Genomic DNA, 24,220 nt, shown 5'->3' with positions numbered 1-24,220 from the left:
TCTTTCTGCTCTAGGAATTGCTGCAAATAACACTTCCAAATACAAAAAATCCATCCCCAAGCAATAACAGCCAGAGAGGGAGGTAGTGGAGGAGGAAGGGCAGGGAGTAGCAAACCCACCCCCTGTAACCTTTCTGTGTGGTTGGGTAAATAAGCTACAGAGCAGCACTGTGCCCAGCTTCTCACCCTCTTTCCTAAACAGGTGTGTTGCGAGATGTTTGCAAAGATATTAACCCTGCATACAGAGTGTGCCAGTCAGTAATTATGGAAATTAGCTGGCAATTAGACAATGTCACTCACTCTCCGCATACAGCTGATAAGCAGTTGAGAGCCACTCCAAAGTGAGGGCGAGACCCTCTCTGTGGGCTGCTGAGCAGATGGCTCTGACCTGGCATTAATAGGCTGCAGATTTGGGAAGGTGTGTGGTGGTGGTTGGGTAGCACTTGCCCATGGCTCTGTGGCAGGGCTGCCTCCCTTCCCCAGCTTGGGACATTGTGCAGCTCCGTCAGCCCTGTGAGTGGGACGTTTCAATAGTGCAGGTGGGTGTGTTTCCTACGGCAGGCTTTGTGTGTGCGAGATGCTGAGCTGTCTGTTCCCTGTGCAGGTTCCTCGCTGTCTCAGCTCTCCAGCGTGCCAAGGAGATGGTACAGGCTGCTGGAGGTGCAGTGGAGATAACTTGCTGGCTCTCTTGTTCCTTCAGGGAGCAAATATTTAAAGTGCTCTGCATTTTAAGGTCTACAAAGACCTTGCCTAGTGGTTTGTTGAAGGGCTGATTACATCAGACTAGCTGTCTCATTTCATGCTGTTAAACCACATTAAGTCAAAAATATAACAGGGAAATTATTTATGTTGCTTTTCCATGTGAGCAATAGGTGGAATTGGAACAGGGTTGTTGCTAATTCGTGACTGGGAAGGTGATGTCCATTGTGAAGTCTTTTTGGTCAGATGTGATCATGCTGTGACAAAGTTTGAAGTTTCTCAGAGATAAAATATGTAAGAAAATACTATGAGATCCTATAGTTATTGTCCCAAACTGCAATGTATTGCTATGGTAGCAGTGTGCTGTATGAGGCCGCTAAGGTAGTACTTATGCTAAAAATAAAATGATAAGAGCAGAAAATTATTCATTCTCAGTGTGTCTTGGAGGATCATTGTGGGAAATAGGTGAGGCACAGAGTTGTCGTGTCAGGATTTACTCTCTCAAGGTTGGGATTCAGATCCTGGCCACTGCTATAAAGGATGCTCAGTCTTCTGAGTTTTTCTTGAAGACCGTACTACTGTGCAGTAATGTTTGTTCTCACAGGCTGAAATGTGTGAGGCACAAAACTGGAATAGTGGGAAGCGCCGTGGGTCAGGACTGACGGGTGCTGACAGCTCTGGAGGAGCCTCAGATGACCCCAGCTGAGTGTGGGCAGCCTCCCTAAAATCTCAGCTGCAGTGTCTAAAAGGCAATGAAGCACCCAGAAGCGACATCTATATTTCATGGGGTTTGTGTCTTCTTCCTCTCCGGAAACAGAACTGGCACTGTCTCCTTTCAAATCAGCTAGAAAGGGATTACCTTGGCTTCTCGCAGTCAAAACAGATAGAGAGGAATTGCCTTGGCTTCCCTCAGTCAACAATGCTATTCCTGTTTAACCATTTCTGCCTGGTTTCCCATGTATTGATGTTACAGAAATCTGTACCACAGAGGTACCCAGCTTCCTTTACAATGTCTTTGAAATATTCCCAGGATTGATTGAAGTGACCCACAGAGACTGAGATTTCGTTGTGTGTGTAAACCAGGGCTTCAGCAGCCTGGGGTTGGGAGAGATTGGTAGGCTTTTTGGGGAGGTGTTTGGGCTGTACATGGACATATGCATCTCATCTGTGGTTATCTATAGAGAGTTCATACCTGCTGCTGTGATTTACAGCATCTTTTGCTGGTTCTCATAGAGTTAGTCTTCAAAAACAGGGAGAGAAGAGCGGTAAGGTTGAGGGCTACTTCTGATGCAATGCATCCTGCCCAGGAGAATCAAAAACTGGGGCGAGAGCCCCTCTGCACTGGGGTCTCTGTGCATGGTTGGTGCCATGCTGGGCTTGCCTCCCTCCCCAGCTCAGGCTCAGCACAGAGCTGTGTGATGGGGCGGTGAATTTTACTGTGGTGGTGGTAAATGTTCCAGGGAACTGTGAACTGCTGGGAGCACATCGCTGACTAATTTACACACATTATTATATTCCTATTCCCATCTCATCAATAATTCCAGGCTTGGGTCATCACTTTCTCTCTTACTTCCCTCTCACTCTATTCTCTTTCTCCATAAATCATGGGCTATTTTAGTGAAGCCACTGGGGAGCACACAGGAGAAAGGTAAATGGACAAGAGCCACATAATATTTTTTTTCCGGTTGATTTTCAAAGCCCCCCAAAAACCCCATGAACTGAGCCAACATCATGATTATTGGGAAGACAGATGATTTGAGCATTTGGAACTGTGGGTTTTTTTTCATTTTACACCTCTCCTAACACCTCCTTTTTCCTGCTTCCATTCTCCTGAGCCAAGCTGTTAACAATTAAAAGGAATTACCTTCCCTCTGGTTTTGACTTGATTTTATTTGTGTTTATAGCAGTTTAGCTAACACGCTCCATTCAGGCAGCTGCAGGGAACAGACCTAGTTTCCACTGGGCACTGGAAGCTCATGTTTCTCTCCAACTTGTGGGTTTTCTTTTAATTGATCTCTTTTGTTTTCTAAGTGACTTGTTTTTCCTGCTGGCTAAATTTGCCATACTGACAGCCCTGGAGACTTATGGTTTCTGCAGGTTGCTGGGTTAGGTAGGACAGAGGCTGTGACTATGTCAGATGTCCCCTCCATTTCTTAGTGATTCTCCTCCTGCTCAACTTCTGTCCTCACCAAACAAACTTTCCTGCACTGCCTGTTTCTGCAGTGTCTGTGGGCCTCCTCCTTCAGAGCAAGGTGGGCGGTGAGTTGAAAGGCATCGGCTGGGAGCAACAGCAGCCCCAGTGACTCTTTGTCCATCCACAGCAGAAAACACTTTCCCCAAGCAAATACTGCCCCACAATATTTGTCATCCGATTTGTGAAATCTGTGTTCATGCTGGCTTCTGGGGGATCTTGAGTCTCATCAGCTCCTTTCCTGCTTTGTTTCTGTGCTAATGTTAACCATTCCCAGAGCTGGTTTTGTGCCCGACCTATCTCTGTGAACAAGCACCTGTGTTAATGGAAAACTTCCTTTTTAAGCAGGATTTTCAAACAATGAGCCTAGCTTTTTGCTGTCTGTAGTTGTCATCTTAAAACATCCTCCTTCCCCAGGCATACAGTCACCCACATGCAAATAGGCAGAAGTGAATTAAATCCCAGTGTTAACAGGTATAACTCCTGCTCACTGAAGGCAGTTGGATTTGCTCGCTGTTAGCTAGGGGTGAATTTGGCCTTTTTGCCAAGTCACTAGACCAGGGTAAGTGGTTAAGTGCTTAGGCAGTTCTTATCATCTAAGCTACAAGTTTCCTATCATCTAAGCTGCAGGTTGCCACATATAATTTGCATAGCACATGTTTGCAGGTTGCAAAGGTCCCTGTTAGAGTCTCTGAAGTGTGCAAGACGTACAGTAAAAGCAGCTATTGCGTGACAGGCTGACAGCAGCGTTGTCTTCTCTAGTGCTTGCTTGGTGTGCTAGGAGGCATAACTAAAGCAGTGGAATGGGAAGTTTGGATAACATCTCCCCTTGCCCTGTATCAACTTTTTAACTCTAAGGAACTCTGATCTTTGCCGTAAGCATTTTTATTGTGAGGTAATTGTTACCAGGGAAGCTTCAGCACCATTTCTCTCAGTAAAGTCGATGATATTGCATCCATCAAAGGAGTTAAATATTTTTGTATATTTTTACGTTGCTCAGTGTTGTGGTGTGTGCAGATCACTTGGTGAGCCCCTATTTGGTCCTTGTAGTTTTGGGGATATAGATGTCCTTGCTGCTTTGGAGGACTATAGCCAACTGCAGGCATGAAGAAGTGGCCAGAGTATCAAGAAATGTAAATGAGTAAAATTTACATGTAATGTAATGTAAAGGACAAAATATTAATAAGCTTTATGGTAAAGATATGGCAAGTAGTAGGACTAACTTTTTCCTTTCTTTTCTTCTTTTGACCCCACAGGTCCTGCAAGCTCTGTGAGTGCCAACCAGTGAATTATGGGCTGGGTAGCCACCAGTGCATCATGAAGATTGACTTTATTTTTGCCCTCTCAAGGATCACGTGCTTTATGAATTCACTGTCTCCTCCATCTCACTGCCACCTTTGTCAATATTGTCATTGCTTCTAGGAAACCAGAATCTGAGGCTTAGGCTTCAGCTCTCCCTTTCCTTCCTTCCTGGAACAACCAGTGTCACCTTTGTGTTCTACCAAAAGAAACCACTGTGGGTTATTTTGCCCTTCACAAAAGTACACCGGCTGGAGAAGTCACTTCATATACCCAGTACTTCTGACATAAAAGCCTCCGAATCCTAAAGGATAGTTGAGATATTTCCTTAGGAAGGAGACATTTCCTCTTGGTCACGTGCACTTTCTATCTCACTTTCCACTTGCTCTCCCTCTCTCTCTCTGTCACTCTGTGCTCTCCTGCTTTTCCTGTTGGATTTAACATTTGGTATTGACTGCTGGGATTCTCCTCTCAGTAGTGTGGCTTTTGTTCTGCTCCTAGGGAAGAGCAGATTCTTGAAACAATGGGCTTCACTCTGCACTCTGTGTACTTCACCTTGAAGGTGAGTTTGCTGCTGGGCTCCTTGCTGGGTCTCTGTTTGGGTCTGGAGTTCATGGGCATCCCCAACCAGTGGGCCCGCTACCTCCGCTGGGATGCCAGCACTAGGAGTGAACTCAGCTTCCAGTTCAAGACCAACGTCTCTGCTGGGCTGCTCCTCTACTTTGATGATGGTGGTGTCTGTGACTTCCTCTGTCTGTCCCTTGTTGATGGGCGAATCCAGCTCCAGTTCAGTGTGGACTGTGCAGAGACTACTGTTATCACAGAGAAGCAGGTCAACGACAGCAACTGGCACTTCTTGATGGTCAGCCGCAATCACCTTCGGACGGTGCTAGTGCTCGATGGTGAAGCCAAGCCAGGTGAGGTGCGCCCACAACGCCAGTATATGAATATTGTCAGTGACCTTTTTGTTGGTGGCGTCCCATTGGACATCCGTCCTGCTGCCTTGACCCTTGATAGTGTTCTGGGTGAGCCTCCGTTTCAAGGATTTATCCTGGATCTGAAATATGGGAACTCTGAGCCGCAGCTCCTGGGCAGTCAAGGGGTCCGACTGGAAATGGAAGGGCTTTGTGCAGAGAACCCCTGTGAAAATGGTGGCACTTGCTTCCTTCTGGATGGTGAGCCACACTGTGACTGCTCAGCCACTGGATATGCTGGCAAGCTGTGTTCTGAAGGTAAGAGAATACTTCCTTGCTTCCTATTGATCTTTATATAGCCTAAAGTTAATTTGTCACTTAGAAGGGCTACAGCTGAGCCCTTATCCCTGCTGGTGGCTATCAGAGGAATTAAAGTTCCACTGTTCTTTTTCCAGCTGGAAGTAATGAAATGGGAGTAGGCAGAGAGCATGAGCAATTGCAAAAAGTGCCTTTCTGAAAGGATGCTGTGTTTCTAGCATGGGCAGATTTTTATCAGCATCTTTTATTAATAAGGGTAGAGAACATAAATTGCTAAATACAGAAGTATCCTATGTTGGTCTTGGTAAAAGCAGTGGTAAGATGTTAATCTTAGTTGTCTGAGTGAATTTCACTACCCCGCATCCCTGAAAGCTGAGTGAAGTGTTGGTAAACAGGAGCCATGTATATATGGCCGACATAACTAATTGACAGGACATTGCAAAAGTTAGGCCATCTTTGATGTTAGCTGTTGCTAGTCTTGGAAGCCCCATGCTCCCCCTCAATTGCTTCCATACTGGTCACTGAACGGCACCTTGATTATTTTAGCATCCTTGATTAAATTGATTTGGGACCCGCTGAATGATTTTACTTAGTATTGCAAAGAGAAAATCGGTTTGAGTATCTCTACGTTGTTTCATACTCTTTTTTTAAAATTTGAGTCCAGAAGTTTTAAGTAATGCAAACCACACGATGAAATGCATTTCAGTTTTTTTCCATTGGTCTTTAGTAGTGTGATTGTAATTAATGGTGTATGTGCAAGAGGCTTAAGTAAGTCAACTAGAAATCCCAGTGTGAATTTCAGAATCTCATTACAGCATTTTTTATGACATTTGGGTTTAAACACAACAGCTTGAGCTCAAGTCAAGGATATGGAACCTGGGCAAGAAGTGTCCAATCTCAAGGAAAAAAAAAAAAAAAAGCCAGCTATTTTGTCAAAGTGGAAATACTTGCAATAATGTCTTATCATAACTGGCATTTGTTTACTTCTTTTGGCAATGAAAATCGATTGACCAGAATTTAGTATGTAAAATGTGAGAAGTGCTGAAAATAAAGTTCCTGTACTGTTGCTGTGTAAGCAAAAAGTCCTACAGAAATACTATGTAAATACCGCTCTATGTTTACAGTATAGATGGAGAAGCTAAGCTAACCTATCTTTTTAAGAAGGGAAGGTTTGGAAAATAAACATGATATCTGTATGTCCATTAATTTTAAGGGGCTTTTAATGATAACAGAAAATTTGGCTTTGTTTCCAAATATTGCAGTAACAGTACATGACCGTTAGATAGGAGGTGTGAGCCTGTAAAGGGCTGAACACAACAATTCTTCCTGGCAATTTGTTCCACACCAATCAGGTCCAAACCAATAATGAGCAAGAACTATTTTCTGTGCTTGAACCATGAATTACATGGAGCTAGAAAGCCTGCTGGGTGTGACCAGGCACTTCGGTAGCTGGGCTGCCAGGCCCCATCCTCATAAGTTTACAGAACACACCTCATGTCTAAATGCCAGTTTTGGGTAATGAAAGATTGCAAGAGCCACACAGGCATGTGGACGCTGAAACGCAGAGGTATGAACCTCTTTCTACTGCTGGGCTAATGGATCCAGACCCCACGGGGAGCTGCTCAAGACATCAACAGCATATGGTTTTCAGTGAATGTCTTGAGAAAATATTGTGAGTGAGGCTTCCATGTTCCTGCGGGACAATTGTGAGAGCTCTAACCATGGCTCGGGTGGTGGAATTTCTGCCTTTCCTGGGTGGGTGGAGCAAGATGAAATCCACCTTCTAACAAATCCAGGGATATTTCTGTTGTAGGCATCACAGATCAAGCAGTGCTATTGTTACCTTTTGAAGCCATGCGTCACCATTGCTGTTTGTTTCCTATAGTGATTCATCAGTTTCCAGCCCAACCTTCTATTAAGGGTGAGCAAAGAAGTTTGTCACCATGTACCTTCTTTAGTAAATATTTTTAACTCACTGTTAGCTGTGGTCTGTTCACTCACACAGAAGATGGTGTGCCGAGAACTTCTCCAATGGAACAAATGTAGAAGTTTCTGCAAACAGTCATTGCCTTGTCCAGTTCTTCAGTTTTCTCTTTTATTACTTCATAGTGTATATTTGTTTTACGTTAGAATTTTATTATCAGCCTTGTTTTTTGCCTCCTTTATGCTGCAGCAGTGGTGATTTCTGTGTGTTAAATGCTGTCACCCAAAAATGTTAACAGTGTCTGTACAGATGGTGAAAAGAAGGGGGAAAATGGAAGAAAAGCTGTTTAGTAAGTGGAAACAAGCAGACAAAGAAAAGTGGCAAGGAAACAAAACAGGAACCAAGTTAAGTATAGCTGCCTTTTTATCTGACTTTAAAAATGTAGCAAACTCCAAAGACAGCTCTTTGAATTCTGTGACTGTGGCAGGACCTCCACTGATGATAGGAGTGGCAGAACTGGATGCAGGCTTTTCCTGCCGATGGTGTGATTGGCCATTAAACAACTTGTATTTTCTTTGTTTGCTTTGCTTTTTTTCCAAGAGATGAAGATGTTTGTTATCAGAACTGTTCGCCTTTGTTTTGTTTCCTCATCCTGCCTCTGTGTATTTTCAGAAGTAGCATGTTATTTTACTCTCAGTCTCATTTTTGAAAAAGATGTGCTCTTTCAACTGGATGTCAACAACTGCCTTTCAGGGGGGGGTATCCTTAACTCCATTACGGCATTTACTAGTCTGGAGTCTGTGTGTGTATTTTCATTTCATCACCGGAGTTGGCTCTTTTACTGGGAACTGATGGGATCCAATCAATAACAACTTCTGTTTCAACGGCTAAATGCAATACGTACCTTTTTAATAATGAGTTCTCTTGACAGTGTCCAGGCCATTACTTGGCTATTGACTGATACCTGTGTCTGCAGATGGTAAAACCACAGCAAACTCATTTATTCTGTGGCCAGAGAAATAAGAAATAAATAGAGATTGGAACCTGCTGATTCTGTACTGTGACGGAATGAAGCTCCATTTACAGTATTAAGGGTTACTGTAACACAAAGTGCAGTTCCAGTTATGGTGAACCTCAGCAGAGAACAACTATTCCTTACTGAAACAAAACTGTAAATCCTGTCCAGAATGTGCCCTCAGTGTGCAGAAAGATTTTTGGCACTTAACGTGCAACTAGAGCTACCAGGATTGTGTATATCGTGCCCAGGTGGGTAGCTGAGCAGGCCTTTGCTGGTCAGTGAGAAGTACGATTTCTGTTTCTGAGTGTACACAGTAGGAGTGCAAATGCAGGAACACTTTGGAGGTTTGGCTGTTTTGAATAAAATATGATACCATTTTTATTGCAGATGGAATTAAGTGGTTCATTGAATATGACAGCTCTGTAGGCTACAAAGGATAGCTGATTTGAGTTAGCAATTAATTTGTATGTTTCTGGGCAATGGTGGCATTAGACATGAAAGCTGAAGTCAGAGACATCTTCCCCTCTAATAAACCTCATCAGTCTCTGAGGGATCAGGCTGCTGCCATGAGAGTGAGGTTCCTGTAGAATTTAGGCAGCACAGATACATTCATGTTGCTGGAAGAATAACCCCAACAAAACTTTTCCCATGCAAAGTTTGAAAACTATGCTGGTGTAGCAGCCAGATGAGCATGTCCATATCTGCTCATTTAGGATCACGCTGACGCCTTTAGTCTGCAAGAAATGCTCTCTTCCTCTGACATGGCTGTGTAGAGAGCGAGTTCACTGATGTGGACAGCGTGAGCACAACATTGCACGTACAAGAGTATTTTGGCCCAAGACCGCACCCTCTCCCTAGGCCTCTTCTGGACTTTGTGAGGAAAGGTGAGCAGAAGATGTGCTTAGAAATGACATTAACTCTGCTTGTAGTTGCAGAACCAAGGCGTTGATGTGATCACCAGCTTCACAAAGCACCATGCTGAAGCCTTTGTGTCGCCTGCAGGGGCTGTTTCTAAACGAAGCCTGAATAGGGGCTTGATTGCACCTCTTCCCTTGATTACAGAGCAAGATTTCCTGGGGATGCTGCCTGCTGAATGACAGAGGAGCCCGTTGCTCTGTAATTATCACACTTTTAACTGCAGCGGGAACAGATTTTTCTATAGCCCCTCAGCTTGGTTTAAAGCGACAAGTTACTGCAGGATTTATACTCCACCTGCCCCTTTGGAGCAGCCCAGTTTTGGCTGCATCTAAAGGGACTGCCTAGCCGTACTTGCAATCACCGTATCTCCCTGCCTGCCACCCCAAAGTTTGTAATGTTAAGGGCTAGTTTGCACTTTGCCGTGAGCCTGATGGGTGCGCTTAATTTGCATATACATTTACATACATTTTGTAATCAGAAACAAATGAACATGACCATAATATTTGCTTCCACTTGCATATTCCTTGATAGATGAATATAAATTGGTTGTTGTTGAATTCACCAGCAATAAACAGCTGCAGACCCTCCATTTGGTCCTCTAGAACAGCAGCAGAGCACGAGACAGAAGGCCATTCTGGGACACACTTTTGGGGGCCCGTATCTTCACTCACCAGTGCAAAACTCTAGAACTGATGGTCTCCAGGGGCTGCAGAGTAGATATTGCAAAGGGCAAATCTGCTGTTCTGTGCCACTTCTTATGCCCCAGCTCTGGCCATCGCGCAGAAACCTGGTAAGAACTCTGCTCATATGACTGGATTTTGCAGAAATTTGGTTTTCCCCATCGCTTTCTCTTGCTCATTCTTCCTGATCTAAGTACCGTTGGTTGTATTTAAAATAGTAGCCTTTTTCCAGTCTGGTTGTGCTTTTTTGATGCTTTGCCAGATGAGCACCAGAGAAAGACGATGTGTTAAGATATTAATTAAGGTTTATAAAGTGCTTTGAAACTCCAAAGCGCAGTTTAAGCACCATTTGTTATTCTTAATGGTAAATATCAAACTTGAACCGGAGCTGCAGAATTTCAATTTAGATCCTATATACCCTTTCACAGAAATGGCCTAGGACTTATCTCCCCTCAGTAGGCACGGACTGCTGGCAGCTAAAGACCTACTGGATTTGTTTCGTAACCTCTGCTGCTTGCTGCTTTTTTTTTATTATTATTATTTTTATTTATTTATTTATTTATTTATTAACCACGGGGAGGTTACAGGGCCCTGTATGAGTGGGCCATTGATTCAAACAGTGTAGCTGCAATACATGCTGACAGCTATATTCTTCTTGTTTCACTCTTCTGTATTATAGATGACCGTGAGGCTGCGATCCTTTTCTGCTTGATTGCAGATCAGCTGCAGACCTCAGGCAGCAGACAAGTTACAGCCCTCAGTTAGGCAAAGCTTGAACAGGTCTGCTGAAATGAACTAAACTGTGGTTGGGTACAAAGGAGGTTGCCATTTGGTGTGAGGTGGAACTGAAGAGTGAGAACAGTGTGTAGACAAGAAGGACTTGGGACTTGGGGAAAAAAGCAGGATGAAATTGTTACTTTATAAAAGAGTAAGCTATAGTTCACAGAGGCAGTTTAAAGCAGCTGTTTTGTCTTGGTTTTTTTCTGCCTGATAGTATAAGAGAACAGTTCTTGCCTATTGCAAAGAGCAGATCTGAATGGGCTGAGTAAGCTTCTGGAAGACTAAATCTAGCTGGAGTCTGGATACCAGCTTCCTCCATCAGCCCATAGATCAGCCTGATGGCTCCTGCTCTGTCCCAAAGTGTGCACAGCTGGGATCTAAACTAAAATTTTTGGGTGTTACTAAATAAAGATTTAAATAAAATAACTAATAATAATTATGAAAGTGAGCAAAGCCAGAAATTTCTTTTTCCAACTTACAGTCAGGAGATAATTTGATTTGAGAAGGAAGGTTTATTTTCCTTTGGTTTTGCCCTAAAAAAAAAAAAAAAAAAGGAGGGAAAAAAAAAAGAGTTGATCTATTATTTCTGTCAAGGCTTCTGCTGAGCTAGGCAGCCTGTCATGGAGGTCAATCAGCAGTAAATATAGCCCCAAGCAAGACAGCACATGCTGTAGCCTTGCTTTCATCCTTATTCCAGGATGGAGGTGCGCAGACCGTTCGCCACAGGGTAATTTTGTTAAGTATTGGTGGAATATGGAGGGAGATAACCCTCCCAGATACTTTGAGAATGCTGGAAACGACGCAACAAAGCTACAGGGAAAGAAGCAGAGGAGGACCGCATCCATCTGGCAGACTCTGGCACTACTAAGAGAAGATGAGCCTCTGCACGTCAGCCTCAGCACTGAGTGCTCCTGGGTGCAGGAGAAGGTGGTAATCAATGCAATGAAATGATAGACTGGCCACCTGTCCTGGGCCAACTTCTGATTTCACTTTACCTCTTACTCTTTTGCTGACCCACTTTGAACTTGATGGACGGCAAAGCTGCTTTCTCTCCCTATAGAATGCAAGGCAACTGCCATGTTATTGCTGTCCAGAGACAGCAATGTGACCTTTGGGTGTATGTGTGTGTCTCTCCCACAATCCTTCATTGCAGACAGGCTCACTGCCATTGTAAACCTACCCTGCGGAGCAAAACATTTGCCCTTTTTCCGTCTGTGAACAGGTCCAGGAGCTGTCAGCTGGGTGCAAAATAGCCCAAGGGGTAAGGTGGTAGATATGGGTATTTTTGTATTGGGGATTTTGTATTTATGGGATATATGTATTTGAATGTGTTTGCTCTGAAATGAGGCTGGGACCTGGGTACACTGGATTCTCATATTGTGTTGCTAACAACGTTGTCAGTCATGCTATGTCAGCTGTCCAGGCCCTGCCTGCATGTACACTTGCTCACCTCGTTATCCTGGGAGGAGACTAAGGTGTAACATATAATGAAAGCAAGCTGGGGCAGCAGAACTTGGATTATCCAGTCATAAGAACACTAGTGCCCAAGAGACTGATTTCCATTTCTGCCACAGGTTTCCTGCATCCCTGGGGTGATTTGCTGGCAGACTAGAGGACTCAGAATTGAATCAACTGACCTTTCTTTGCAGGGGATATGTACCTGGTTTCCTTTGTGTTCTCAGTTTCCATAGCTGAAATATGTAGCCAGTGGGCCTTCCTGTACTCTAGGTATTAGAAATCCATGTACTTCTGTATGACAATGACACAGATGTGTAAATACCTTAGCAGGACAGGTAAATGATGATAATTGATGAGCACCCAGTAGGATGACCTGATTTGATTGTCAGTTTTCCAGCTAGGCTTGCAGTTAGAAATTCAGGTGTCTTTCCTTGCTAAGCGACCATCCTTGAGTAGTGTTCCTCATCTTTTTTTTTTCAGTAGAGATCTCCCAGTTTCCTGCCATTTTGTGCAGTCCCACACCATGGGTACTCAGACCCTTCCTGGGCTGGGCTGCAGTTGCGTTGGTGAAGGCAGAGCCCAAGCAGCAGTGTAGCCTCTTCCCTGTTTGGTGACATGGAGCAGATGCTGCACTGCAGGGTGCTGAGAGGTGCAATAGGAGAAGGAGAGCTTTTGAACCTTTTTTTTTTTTTTTTTTTTTTGTATCTGTCCTGTGCGCTACACTGACTTCCCCCAAATGTCCTCTGTCATGAACCTCAGACGGTGATCAGATGCTTTTCCTTGTGGGGTGACCCACCTCTGCCTACCTGTCTGCACTGGCACTCTCCCTGCTGTGGCTGCTGGTTCCATCCTGCCCCTTTCGCTCTCCACACTCAAGACTTGCCTTGACCTTGTGCTGTCAGGGAAAGCCATGAGAGTATAAAAGGCCACCAGAGCAGAATGGCAGAGTTTGCACTTCCTCTGTTCCTGTATGAATCATTGCATATAAAGCAGGACAACAGAGAAGAAAGCCCATTAGGTTGGTTTTGAGTGTTTAATTAGCCCAAAGCTGGCAAGTGTTTTGTGGTTCTGAGGTGATGAAAGGGTAGATAAAATCTTTTTCTTTTCCTGTTAACTCTCATCAGCACAACTCTAACTTTTGTTGCATTTGTAGCTGGTCTGCAGTTTGCAAGGTAGGCCAAGGAGGAAAGGGGTACTTGGCTCTCAGGATTTTGCTCTGAGGTGTGATTTTCCTTCTCTTACACATAGAATTTGGCCAGCGAAGTAACCTGAGTGAATATGATGGGCTGGCTTTGACTCTGAGTATTTGACAGAGACCTTTACCAGAAAGGAAGAAGCAGTTCCTTGGTAGAGGCAGAAATTTGAGCTGTAGGTTAAAACCAGGCTTCAATCTCTAATGCTGCCGGCAGGCCCCCAGGTTTTCTTGGCTGCTGCATTAATTCAGAAGCCTTTCTCAGACTCTGTATTCTCTTGGGTGGATTTTCATTTCTTCTCAGTTTGTTGCCTTAGTACTTGAGAAAAATGACACTGAGTTTTCCAAACCTCTGGTGTGTCTCCACAGGCATGTGTTTGATTTTTCTGGTCTTTCCTGCTGCTTCCATCCCAACAGCTTGGCTTTTGCAGTCAGAGTGCCTCTTAGTACCTTTCTCCTCAAGGTAACATAAGAGAAATCCTTGGAACTAAAGGCAGTTTAGTCCACAGAGGCTGGTCAGAAACCACAGTTGAGGCAGAGGTGGATAAGCGAGATGAGAGCAGCTTGTGTTGTGATCTGCAAATTTCATAGCTCACTGGCATTTGCAGCTAAATTCCTTAAGCTCGTTTTGACATATGGCCGAAAATATATTGCTTGTATTCCCCAAAGATTTTTTTTAAAACAGAGAGGAAGTGTATGGAATCATTCCTTAATAAATTACTGTTAAAAAAAGAAGGGGAAAAAAGAAAAAGATGAGGTTTGTGAAGAGGAAGGCAGATTAAATTGCTTGTCTAAGACCACCTGAAAGAAAAATCTGGGAAAGTAGCCAGAATTTCTGTGCTGTTGCTTCTGTCTTTCACCTTTTCCTCTGTGGCTCATGTGAGAGCTGCCCTGGGACTCGGTGGGTAGGAGGCAGGGGGCTGCACAAAGGGACTGCCCTGCGTGATGCCTACCAGACCTCTGGTGTAATTTGGGATCTGTGTCGGTCCTTGTTATTCACATAGCTTTGACTTTTAAGGAAGATTACAGGCGATCAATGGACATAAAAAAATACGGATTGGATATATTGCCATCGTGAAGCAGTAGCCTTGTTACATCTGTCAGGATAACTAGAGCTAGAGGTATGTTTATATTAGTGTCAGGGATGAGGTGCAACTCATACAGACATATCTGGCTGAAAATTTCCCAGCTTAGGGTACTGGTAACTCTGTGGTCACAGCAGCTTGGGAGGCATATCACATACGGTGATAGTGGTATGGCTATAGATTTTCTTCTAATCCTCTTTCTTCAGAGTTCCTCTAGTGGGCACTATGCTGTTGGTGAGCTGATTCTTTGTTTTTTCTTCGTTGAAAATAAAAATAAATTAGGGCTCCAGTGATGGAATTGCAATATTGGTTACTGGCTTAGGTGTCCCCTCCTAAGTTCTCTATTTTCCTTCATTACTTAAACTGAGATGCTCAGCTGTGTCTCAAATTCAGCAACGAACACATCTACAACAAATTCACAAACCTGCTGATTTTGAACAGATATGAGACCTATATACCTGTACACTTCATCTCTGCTTTGCATCTTACACATAAATGTATCTGTAAGGCAGTCTGGTTTTTTGACTGCCCTTTTTGTGGCATGTGCAAATGAAGATGTGTGAAGCAACATTTTGACCAGCTAAGACACATCAGAATAAGACAGCTTGGAAATGTTTTCCTCATGAGAAATGGTTGTTTCATTCAAATCAAAATATTTAGAAAAAAATACTGATTTTGGTGACAGTCTGCAGAAAACCGATGTGTTTCTATTTTCTAGAATTTCTGGATTCTGGCTGTTTAAAGTGTAGTCTGTATCAGTTGTGCATATATTTCTAGCTTACTTTATAACTTACTGACGTTATTGTCCCTGATAATACACCTGCTACTGATGAGCTGCAGTGTATCATAGAAATGTTGAAGTGTTTTAAGGAAGCGGCATATGCCTCCACACTGACTGAAAAGCTTTAATGAAAACATGTGGACTCTACCCCACTGTGCTACAGCTGTGGGAACTGTTAGGCTCGGAAGTGGAGGCAAAAGGAGACCTAACCACAGGTTAGACTTGACCAGAGAGGAGAACAGATTTCCAGCTTGCAGACAGCGAGTGGAGCCTGGAGCACAAGGTAGGACGACGAGTCAGGTCGATGCCCTCTGAAACCTCCCAGAGGGGAAGAGTGGCCTGAAGCACTGTTATCATTTAAGTTAATTGGAAGTGACAGATCTTTAGGTACTGCTGTTTGTTGAGAGCTCCACTAAAGGAAGAGCCCAAGGAATGAGCTTGAGTGGACAGGACTTGAGTGGGTTATTCCCCGTTTGACTTCTCAGATGTGCCAGCATCACTGAACAGCGCAGATTCTGAACAGCAACAGTGAAGGCAGCGAGGCTGCTTATTTTGAAGAACCACAGCTGCTGATCTGAGAGGTTGGGATTGTCAGCAGTTTCGTCTTAAGCTTTTTAGTGTGCAGGATTGAACCTAAGTAGTTTGCAGTGCAGCTGGACCTGAGAACTGGGCAGTGGGCATTCCCAAAGAAGAGTATAACAAACACCTCTCTGCAAGAAATGCTCTTTGAAATGCATCCAGCCCAAGCTGAATCAGCAAGGCTCTGCCTTTGAAAATCACTTGGGAACTGCACTAGTATGGTGTGACAGCCATTCTTGAGCTCTGGGATGTTTTCCCTGTCATTGCCGCTGCCAGTGTGGTGACTCCCAGTTTGCCTGAGGCAAAGGATAGCTAAACCAAAGTACTAAGTAACAGATCCTCTATCTCAGGAGAACAATTGGCTGTGATTTCAGACCTCATTTGTCAATGGTGTTTAATTATAGCCCTGCTACCACTTACAGTGGAGGTCACTGCTTGTGTTGTAGGTCTATTTAATGCTCCCTCTGGCCTTAAAAATCTATGAATCTATATCCCACTGTTTGGGGGCATTTGTAACAGTCTCCACTGGTTTTCTTCCAGAGCTGAAACTGCTTAAGTTTCTTCTGTTTACTTGACAAAATGTTGTTTGAAAGCTGACTAAAACAATGTAAGCCGCTTTTCAGGTCTGGGAGTGAAAGGAAATGTAGGTTTTATCTGGTTTAGTTTCCGTCCTTACACTTGCCCAGTTGTTTTGTCCTTGTGAATAGCTGGCTGACTGTGGGGCAGTGTGGGTACACGAACTATTTGAGCTTGCAGATAATGTGCCATTAATGACCTGTTCTCTAGAAAATACATCAAATGTACGGATCATTGTATGATACCGTTTCTTGTACATCTGGTCATGTCAATAGTATTCAACTTAACATTTACCTCATACACCAAGTGCTCTTTAGTAAGGCAAAGGCTTCATTCATACTGATGAAAGATGTGCTGAGCTATGAACTAAACCCAGATCTATTTTGATTTGTTGATCTTGTCAGTTTACTTTTCAGTTCCATTTTGAAAAGTGATTCAGGCGTTGTGGAGTCTTGTGGCTGGTTTGGGCTTCTAAATAGTTGTTTTGATCATTTTACCTTTGTATTGTATTTATTTCCATCCTTTTTTACCTCTAAAGATTTGGCCCAAAAAGTACATTTCTCTATGAAATTCTCTCCTTGCCTGTGTTTGTCTTTAATAATTTTAATGATCTGATACTGAACTAAAACCAAGGCCATTCAAATATTTTTTTAAAACTGAGAAAAGAAGGAAAATTAATTGCAAAAATCCTGCTTTATTGTGATGTTAAAGTTGTGAGTTTCAGAATTGAATGGTAGTACCCGCTACAATCAAAATGCCACATGGCATCCATTCAAATGTGCTTCAGGCATCCTGCACTTGAATTGTGTGCAAGGCAGGAAAATAAAAGAGCTAAAATGCTGTCAGGTTAATAATAAATTGTGCATACATGTGGCACATTTCATCAGAGTATTCCTAAGCATCTCACAACTACTGATAAATCAGTCAGCCTTCACATCATTCTACCACACTGTGAAATGCACGTTATCTCCATTTTACTGATGGCAAAACTGAGAGGCAAGCAGAATGTGAATTATTGAAGGGTATCAAGTCAGAAACTGCCAGAGGTGGGATTGGAATCCAGAATGCTAAATCCTAAGTATTAAACAATATAGTAGTTTATCTAGTTTTATCCAAGTGTACTAGAAAAGCTGCAAAACACCGTGGTTTACATTGAATGTGAAGCTAAAAATGGAGCTTTGGATTGTAAGGATTCTTGTGACATTTTGGTTTATAGAAATTCAAAGAAATTCTTTCTGGTGGAATGGATTACCCAAGAAGTTCTGCCCTTTGTGGCTGTTGTTGCATATCTTTGTCAGCTGAAACCATCTTGAACCAGTTAGTTCCCTATCTCTCGCCAGCGTGCTGCACTGTTTGGCCTATGCTTTATGTATTCCTCTGTTTAATGTTGGTTTAGTAATAAGGAAAAATAGATTTGTAGCAATAAAAAGTTTAGCTGGTTTTGCCCATCTGTGGTTTATGTACTCTTCAATATAACTTTTCAAAACAGAGGAGATCTGGTTCTTTTAAATGTTTCCAGTAGAGAGGTTTATGATTTCACCCAAAATACCAAAATGAACGCTAATTCCACGTCTGTGAACGCTTTACTGAACGTCCCCTTGGATGGAAGGTGACAGGAGAAAGTGTAATGGCGTCTTACATTTCCCTTCCACTTTGCATTTCTCCAAACTTACCAAGGGGATGCTCTCATGTAACCTTCTCTTCCTGCCCAGTGTTCATTGTCAATATAGCCAGTGAGTTTTATTGGAAACTGAGCTCTAGAGTGGAGTGACTCCAACGAACCACTGAAAGCAGGACTCTTACATGCTGGGTTTCCAGCTGAGGGCTAGGCCTGACTTTATAGAAGGTTGTTCATACGTGATGGAGACAGAAGAGGTTTTGGTTGGACTTTTTTATTTTGTGTGGTTATTTTGAGAGAAGATTACATGGAAAAAAACCCAAATTCCTGAAAAGTCCTGGGCTTTTAATCTTTGGTTTCTTAGAGCAGCTTAGACAGAACATTTTAGAAGAGTTCTTTCTTCTGTGTTTGTTGCCCTAAAGTGTCGTCTTTAGACGCTGGAAGTGGTTCCAGTATGTCCCATTTCTAGTGTTTCTCGTGAAAACAAAGGCACATGAGTGAGCAGGAAGTTCTGCATGGAATGAAGATGGTGGCAGATGGGGCATGATGACCTTGTGCTTATTCTGGAAACAGAACATCATGAGAAGACTTGAGTAGAGGCTCTTTAGCCCCAAAGTGCTCTCATTTTCTGTGTAATCATGATGTGGGGCATTTAACCATACTTTCCTGCAACAGATACTCTGTTTTACTGTATTGCATATAGGAGTGTGAGTAGGACTCCTCTGCTCAGGGGTAGCTAACAGTTCTGACATGGAATTTATTACAGAAGCTGTTTAAATTAAATTATTAGAAGCTGTAAGCATTACTTATGGATTATTTTAGTGCAGTGCACAACAGAATTTAATTGTTGGTGCTGTGAAGAAGCACATCACTGGAATTCCTTCAGGTCTGTAATAGAACTGATCAGCAGAACTAGGCCAGAAGGAAACAGATCTAAACTAACAGGCAATGCTAAGATCAGGAGTGACATTTGTTGGTAGTGCTGTCAAAGTGGATCCCAAGACACAGAAAAGAGAGTGGCCAGTCCAGACTGAGATGTATTGCTAGAGCTATTAGCTCCACGATGGTTGGAGAGTGGTGCCCAGACCTGTGACTGTGTGGATCTTTCCCTTAAATCTTTCTGGCGGTCTTTCATAAACCAAACCACACATAAACATCAACACTCCAGCTGTTCCTTCCTCAGAGCAGAAGTATGAGTTGATTTTTGTAGCTGCTTATGGCTCTGCTGCTTTTCACTGCTTTTCCTCCAGCCTAATTGTCCCATCCAGGCTCTGTTGGGCTCGTCACTCTGTTGGGAGTAGGAAGGAAGCAGGCAGCGCTCTGACTTTGGCATTCATCCTTGTTCCTCTTGCCCCCAACCCTAATGTGGTAGGTGGAGGAGGCTGATTTCGGGAAGGGGAGGTGAAGTGGGAGAGGTGACAGATGATAGGAGGAGAAAGCAGAACTGTCAAGATGATCACGGCTGGCAGGGGAAGAGCCTCCTTCTTGTGACTGGCCAGGCCAGCTTTTGCATGCTGGCACTGGGAGGCAAAGCAGTCTGTAAGGCAAAGCTATGGGAGGCTGGGGGCTGGGCTCTGCTGCTGGAGAAAAAGAAGAGTCAGCAAGGGAGAACCCAGTCCCGCTGTGTGTTTGAGGTGAGAGGGCTGCCTGAGCATGGAAAACTGATCAGCCTTCAAGGCACCCAGCTGAAGGTAAAGCTGTACTTTCACATTTGCATCCTAGTATTTCTCTTCAGCTAAGTGAAGTATCAATGTCTTTGAGGATCTACTCCATAAGTATCTGTGTGGAGGGGTCTAAACTTCCCTCCTTTTGATGTTTGATTGCCTTGCTGGAATTGGCCCCCTGATAGGAGAGAGACACTCCTCACACCTTCCTGGCCCTCCTCAAATACATCCCCAAAACCTTGTCAGGTATAAAAGCAATGCAGTGATGCATTAACTTCTCCTACAACAGTCTTCTCTTTTTCTCATTCCTCTGCTCTTGGCTTTGGGGACTGAAGTCTTCTGGGATTTCAGATGTCACTATTGATCCTAGTGGGCCCACACGTTCCACATACACGAGATCAGAGGAGTTGTAGGAGCTTTGAGTCTCCCTTTCCTTTAATCGGATGACGTAAAGGTACTGTGTCCTTTCATTTCCCTCCAGACCTTATGACAGAGACCTAGATAGTGGAACGTGGCTAACACACTCTGTTTCTGAGAAAACACTCGTCTCTCATCTCCTAGACCATTTGTTCTGAATTGCTCCTGTCTGCCTGAGCGAATTCCTCCTGACCCCTCTAGGATTCAAAGCCCTGCCAGCTTTAAGTGCTCTGTATTTTCCAGGATTAATCATTATATGGGATGGACACAACAGACATCTCTTCTGTATGTGGGAATCTCAGTAAAGAGCAGATGCCCGACTGTCATTCTCCACAAGAATGTGTAAATTGCAAGACATGAGGTAAAAGCTCCATCTGCTGGAACAGTCTTTGAAGGCCCTGTTGGAGACAAGCTCCAGCCTTCTGCTCTCAAGTGAGATGGCTTCATTCAGGGCCTCCTACAGCAGACAGGAAAGCAAAGACTAGTGTGGAAAAGACAGCGGGCTGGAAACGGCCAGAGCTGATGTCACCTGTGCTCAGGCAGCAGCACCAATGCTGTCTTGATCATCATTGGTACTGGAGCCAGGTCTGGTGCTTTCTAAGGTGATTGCCAAGGTTCTGCCTCCAACCTTGTCAGGAGTAGCCCAAAGTTGGCCGGTATCCAGCAAACCGATGACAGTCTGTGTGTTGTGAGACTGCACACTGGTGAGTGATCTAGAGTCAGTACGAAGATGGTCAGCACTGCATTTGAGACAATGGAAATGTCTTTCCGTACTGGTGTGGACAAGGGCTGTGAAGTGTAAGATCTTGTGATAAAACAGTACTAATGCTCACTAACAAAGGACTTGTTACATCCTAGTCATCTGGTGTAGGAGTATCATGCAACCCAGTACATACTAAGGTGCTGTTAAGTGCTCAGAAGCAGTTAAGAGTTTCAGAGACTGGAGATCAAGATATCAAGTATAGCTTACAGGATGTCACGTGGTCCAACCAAAATTACTATAGTAATAAGTAGGCCTCTTTGACCATGCTAGAGCTCTTTGCCAGCATCAGTTGAGTAATACCCGGTGCAAAATGAGTGGAGAAGGGATTCCAGTTCCTCCTGTGGGACAGGATATGTCTATAGTCATTACTTCTGGCAAGATTTGATTTCTTTATATGTGTCATACATTTCCTGAAGGTGATCCTGTAGGACATGAAATTGTAAGAAACAGTCAAACCCAAATGTGACTCTGAAGAACTACTGAAAGGTGGCACCATGGCGTTTACCGCATTTTTAACAGAGCGATGTATTTAGACTTTATTAGAGGGGACTGGCCAAGGTGTTTTTGCAGTTGGCACTGGACATCCCAAACAGTATGGCTATGTTTGCCATGGGGGCAAGGTGCTACCATGGAATGTTAGACATTAGAGGTTCAAAGAGGTTCAGACCGATCCTGAATGTTTTCACTTGAGACATGGTAGCACAGGACAGGACTGCATGTTCTGAAATACCAGGAGGCCCAACTTGTGCTTTCTAGGGGTTTGCATTTTGTCAATGAATTGCAGTAAATACAGTTCTCAGATCAATAGGCTTTACTTTCTTAGCAACCTGAATATCATGCCAAGAAGTTTAGTGAGATACTAGAGGATAACAGTCATCTTCTTCCCTACTAATACAGCCCACACACATTAGACACCTGCAAATATGCAGTGGCGATTAGGAGCACTTTCAGAGTTTGGTGAATAAATTTTTGTGGAGACAGCTTTATCCTCTTTTGTAAATCATGGTATGGCTGTAGCTATCTGACCAGTTTAATCTCTTCTATCTTTTTCCCCATTCTTTTTCAGGGTGTCACTCACACAGGAGCTTGCCCCCAATAGAAGTGGGTGTTGCTTTCTCTGGGAGTCATACAAGAGACTATGTAGGAGTGAAGCAGCAGCTTCATTACATTACACCAAATAATATGGGAGATTGTTTCCCTGTTCTAGGTCTGAAGGAACCTAGCAGATGCATAGATATTGCCTTCTGTCAAGTTTAGGATAGTGAAGTGGATCTTTATCCACTGACATCTCCAAGCTCAAGACTGGCTCACAGTTCTTGCATACCATGACCAGTCTGTAGGACATACTTTGGAGTGGTGCTGTAGACCCCAGTGTTCCTAACACAAGACCTCTTTTTTTTCCTCCTTACTCGTCATGTTGGTGTGTGTGGGTTCATCCAGCGTTCAGCATTTGAAGCAGAAGAATGTTCTACTTCCCCCAGTAGATAGACGCTACAACAGTTACTCTTTCACACATAACAAGCAATTAAGTGCATGGACATTATGACTGATAGGCAATATCCTCCTCTTGGATAGCTTCTTTTTCCCTAGTTATTTACAAATGGGGATTAAACAGTATTACACTGGTAAGAAGGAATCAGTGCCTCTCAAATGGTGCTGTGCAGAACTGATACTATTTGTTAGGCTTCACCTCTGGCCTTCTGCAGCATGGCTGAGGTCAATATGTTCTGTGTAGGCACCATAAAAGCAAGGGCATCACATCTTTCCACCTCAGCTTTTTATGGCTAATCCTGGTGAAAAAGAATTCCTCATTGTCCTCCCCATAGTGACAATGGTCATGAACATTCCAGGAAAATATCGCTATGAGGCACAGAAATCCACTTGAGCTATCTGCAGCGGTGAGTAATGTGCTCTCAGAAGGAGGTGAAGCTACAGTAATGTCCTGGAATAGAAAGCTGTCAGGCTGGTCTGCATAGTGTTTCTGCTTGTTTTACGGAGCTCTGTTGTAGCACGGCTGATAAGCAATATGTCCATATAATGTTGTATTATATAAACAGCTCGGGAGATGTACTCAGTTGTTCTCTCACTGGGAAATCATCAGGATCTGGATGTGGTGTTATTAACCTTGTTGTTCTACGCCTCCAAGTTGGCAGGTTTCCTCACCAGACTTCTGATATCCAGCAACTGGTGACTGCTGAAAAAGTCCTTATAAATGTTCTTCTGTACATTCTGCTAATACAGATATTTAATGACAGGCTTGTTTAGAAGGAAAGATACCATGTGTTCCATCTGCTGCTCCATATACTGCCTGTGCTAGGTTTGTATTGGCTTAATTTTTGCAACTGTGTAGTCTTCTATTACTTCCCCATGTATGCTGCCTAATATCCAGGAATAGGTGGTACAAGGCTATGATTTTCCTGATCACCTGATCGGTTGTCACACTTGTCTAGATGTCCAGCTGGCCCCCATCCTTCTCCCATCTTATGTGGATATATACCAGAATGACCTGCAGATAATATTCCTTGTTGAGTGGCTGCTGTGCATAACAGATGGGAGGTGAGTGGCTGAATATGACTACCAGTTTGCTTCTTACAGATTCAGGAGATTTTCGTGCAAGCCAACAAGTTCTTATCCAGGAGGAGGTACTTCTCACAGTACGAGTTTTAAATAGGAGCATCTTAAAGTGAGCTGAACCCGTGCAAGCCCCTGGTAAAAAAAGATGGCTCCTACATTCTGTTCTTGCAACATGCTGGATTAATATTCAGTTCTTGGTGTTCACCTTGCAACAATATCAACATATCATGTACTTATGCAGTTACATCCAATCATGTATTCTGTTTTAAATTCAGTATTACCAGTATTAGTAATCCTTCAGGATCTACATTATACTGCCTTTTTTCAATGGAGACTTACCTTCTACCTGAAGCCTCAATGTCTGCTTTCTAAATTTGGTTTGAAGCAGCATTAGTCTGTACTATATTTGAATGTTTCTTCTTGTGGATGTCCCCTGATACAAAGACGTATCTTCAGCTGCTTCAGGTGTATCATGCAGTATTCAGCTGCAAAAAAATGGTACCAAACCTCCCAACTTTATTTCTACCATGTCACTGGGGTTCTCTGCAAGTTATTATCTGTGCTGTTCTTCTCAAACTTGCCTTCCTCTGTGGAGAGGAAAAGAGTACATCTCTTGGACCACCTCCCTGTGTATTTTTGTCTATATCGAGCCCATGAAGGATACACCATTCTGAACCGCTTAGAGGTTATATCCAGCTCTGTTTAAATGAGTGGGCTGTTCTGTGTATTCAGGCACATTTCAGCAATTGTTGCATAGGTTGCCATCCTTGAAG

General features: G+C 43.5%; 1 protein-coding gene across 21 annotated transcripts in view; it reads left to right on the top strand.

Moving 5' to 3' along the window:
• NRXN3 (neurexin 3) overlaps positions 1–24,220 on the top strand; it is a 1,021,997-nt gene that overhangs the window by 47,081 nt on the left and 950,696 nt on the right. For all 21 annotated transcript variants that reach the window (XM_055812570.1, XM_055812560.1, XM_055812519.1 and 18 more), the window contains exon 2: positions 4,146–5,420. In XM_055812570.1, the coding sequence (XP_055668545.1) occupies positions 4,712–5,420 (709 nt within the window). In that variant the 5' untranslated portion in view covers positions 4,146–4,711. The remainder of the gene's footprint in view (positions 1–4,145; positions 5,421–24,220) is intronic.

Source organism: Falco peregrinus, chromosome 1 (genome assembly GCF_023634155.1).
Source record: "Falco peregrinus isolate bFalPer1 chromosome 1, bFalPer1.pri, whole genome shotgun sequence".
NCBI lineage: Eukaryota > Metazoa > Chordata > Aves > Falconiformes > Falconidae > Falco > Falco peregrinus.
Note: the sequence above shows the minus strand (reverse complement) of the source record. Positions and strands in the feature narration are given on the sequence as shown.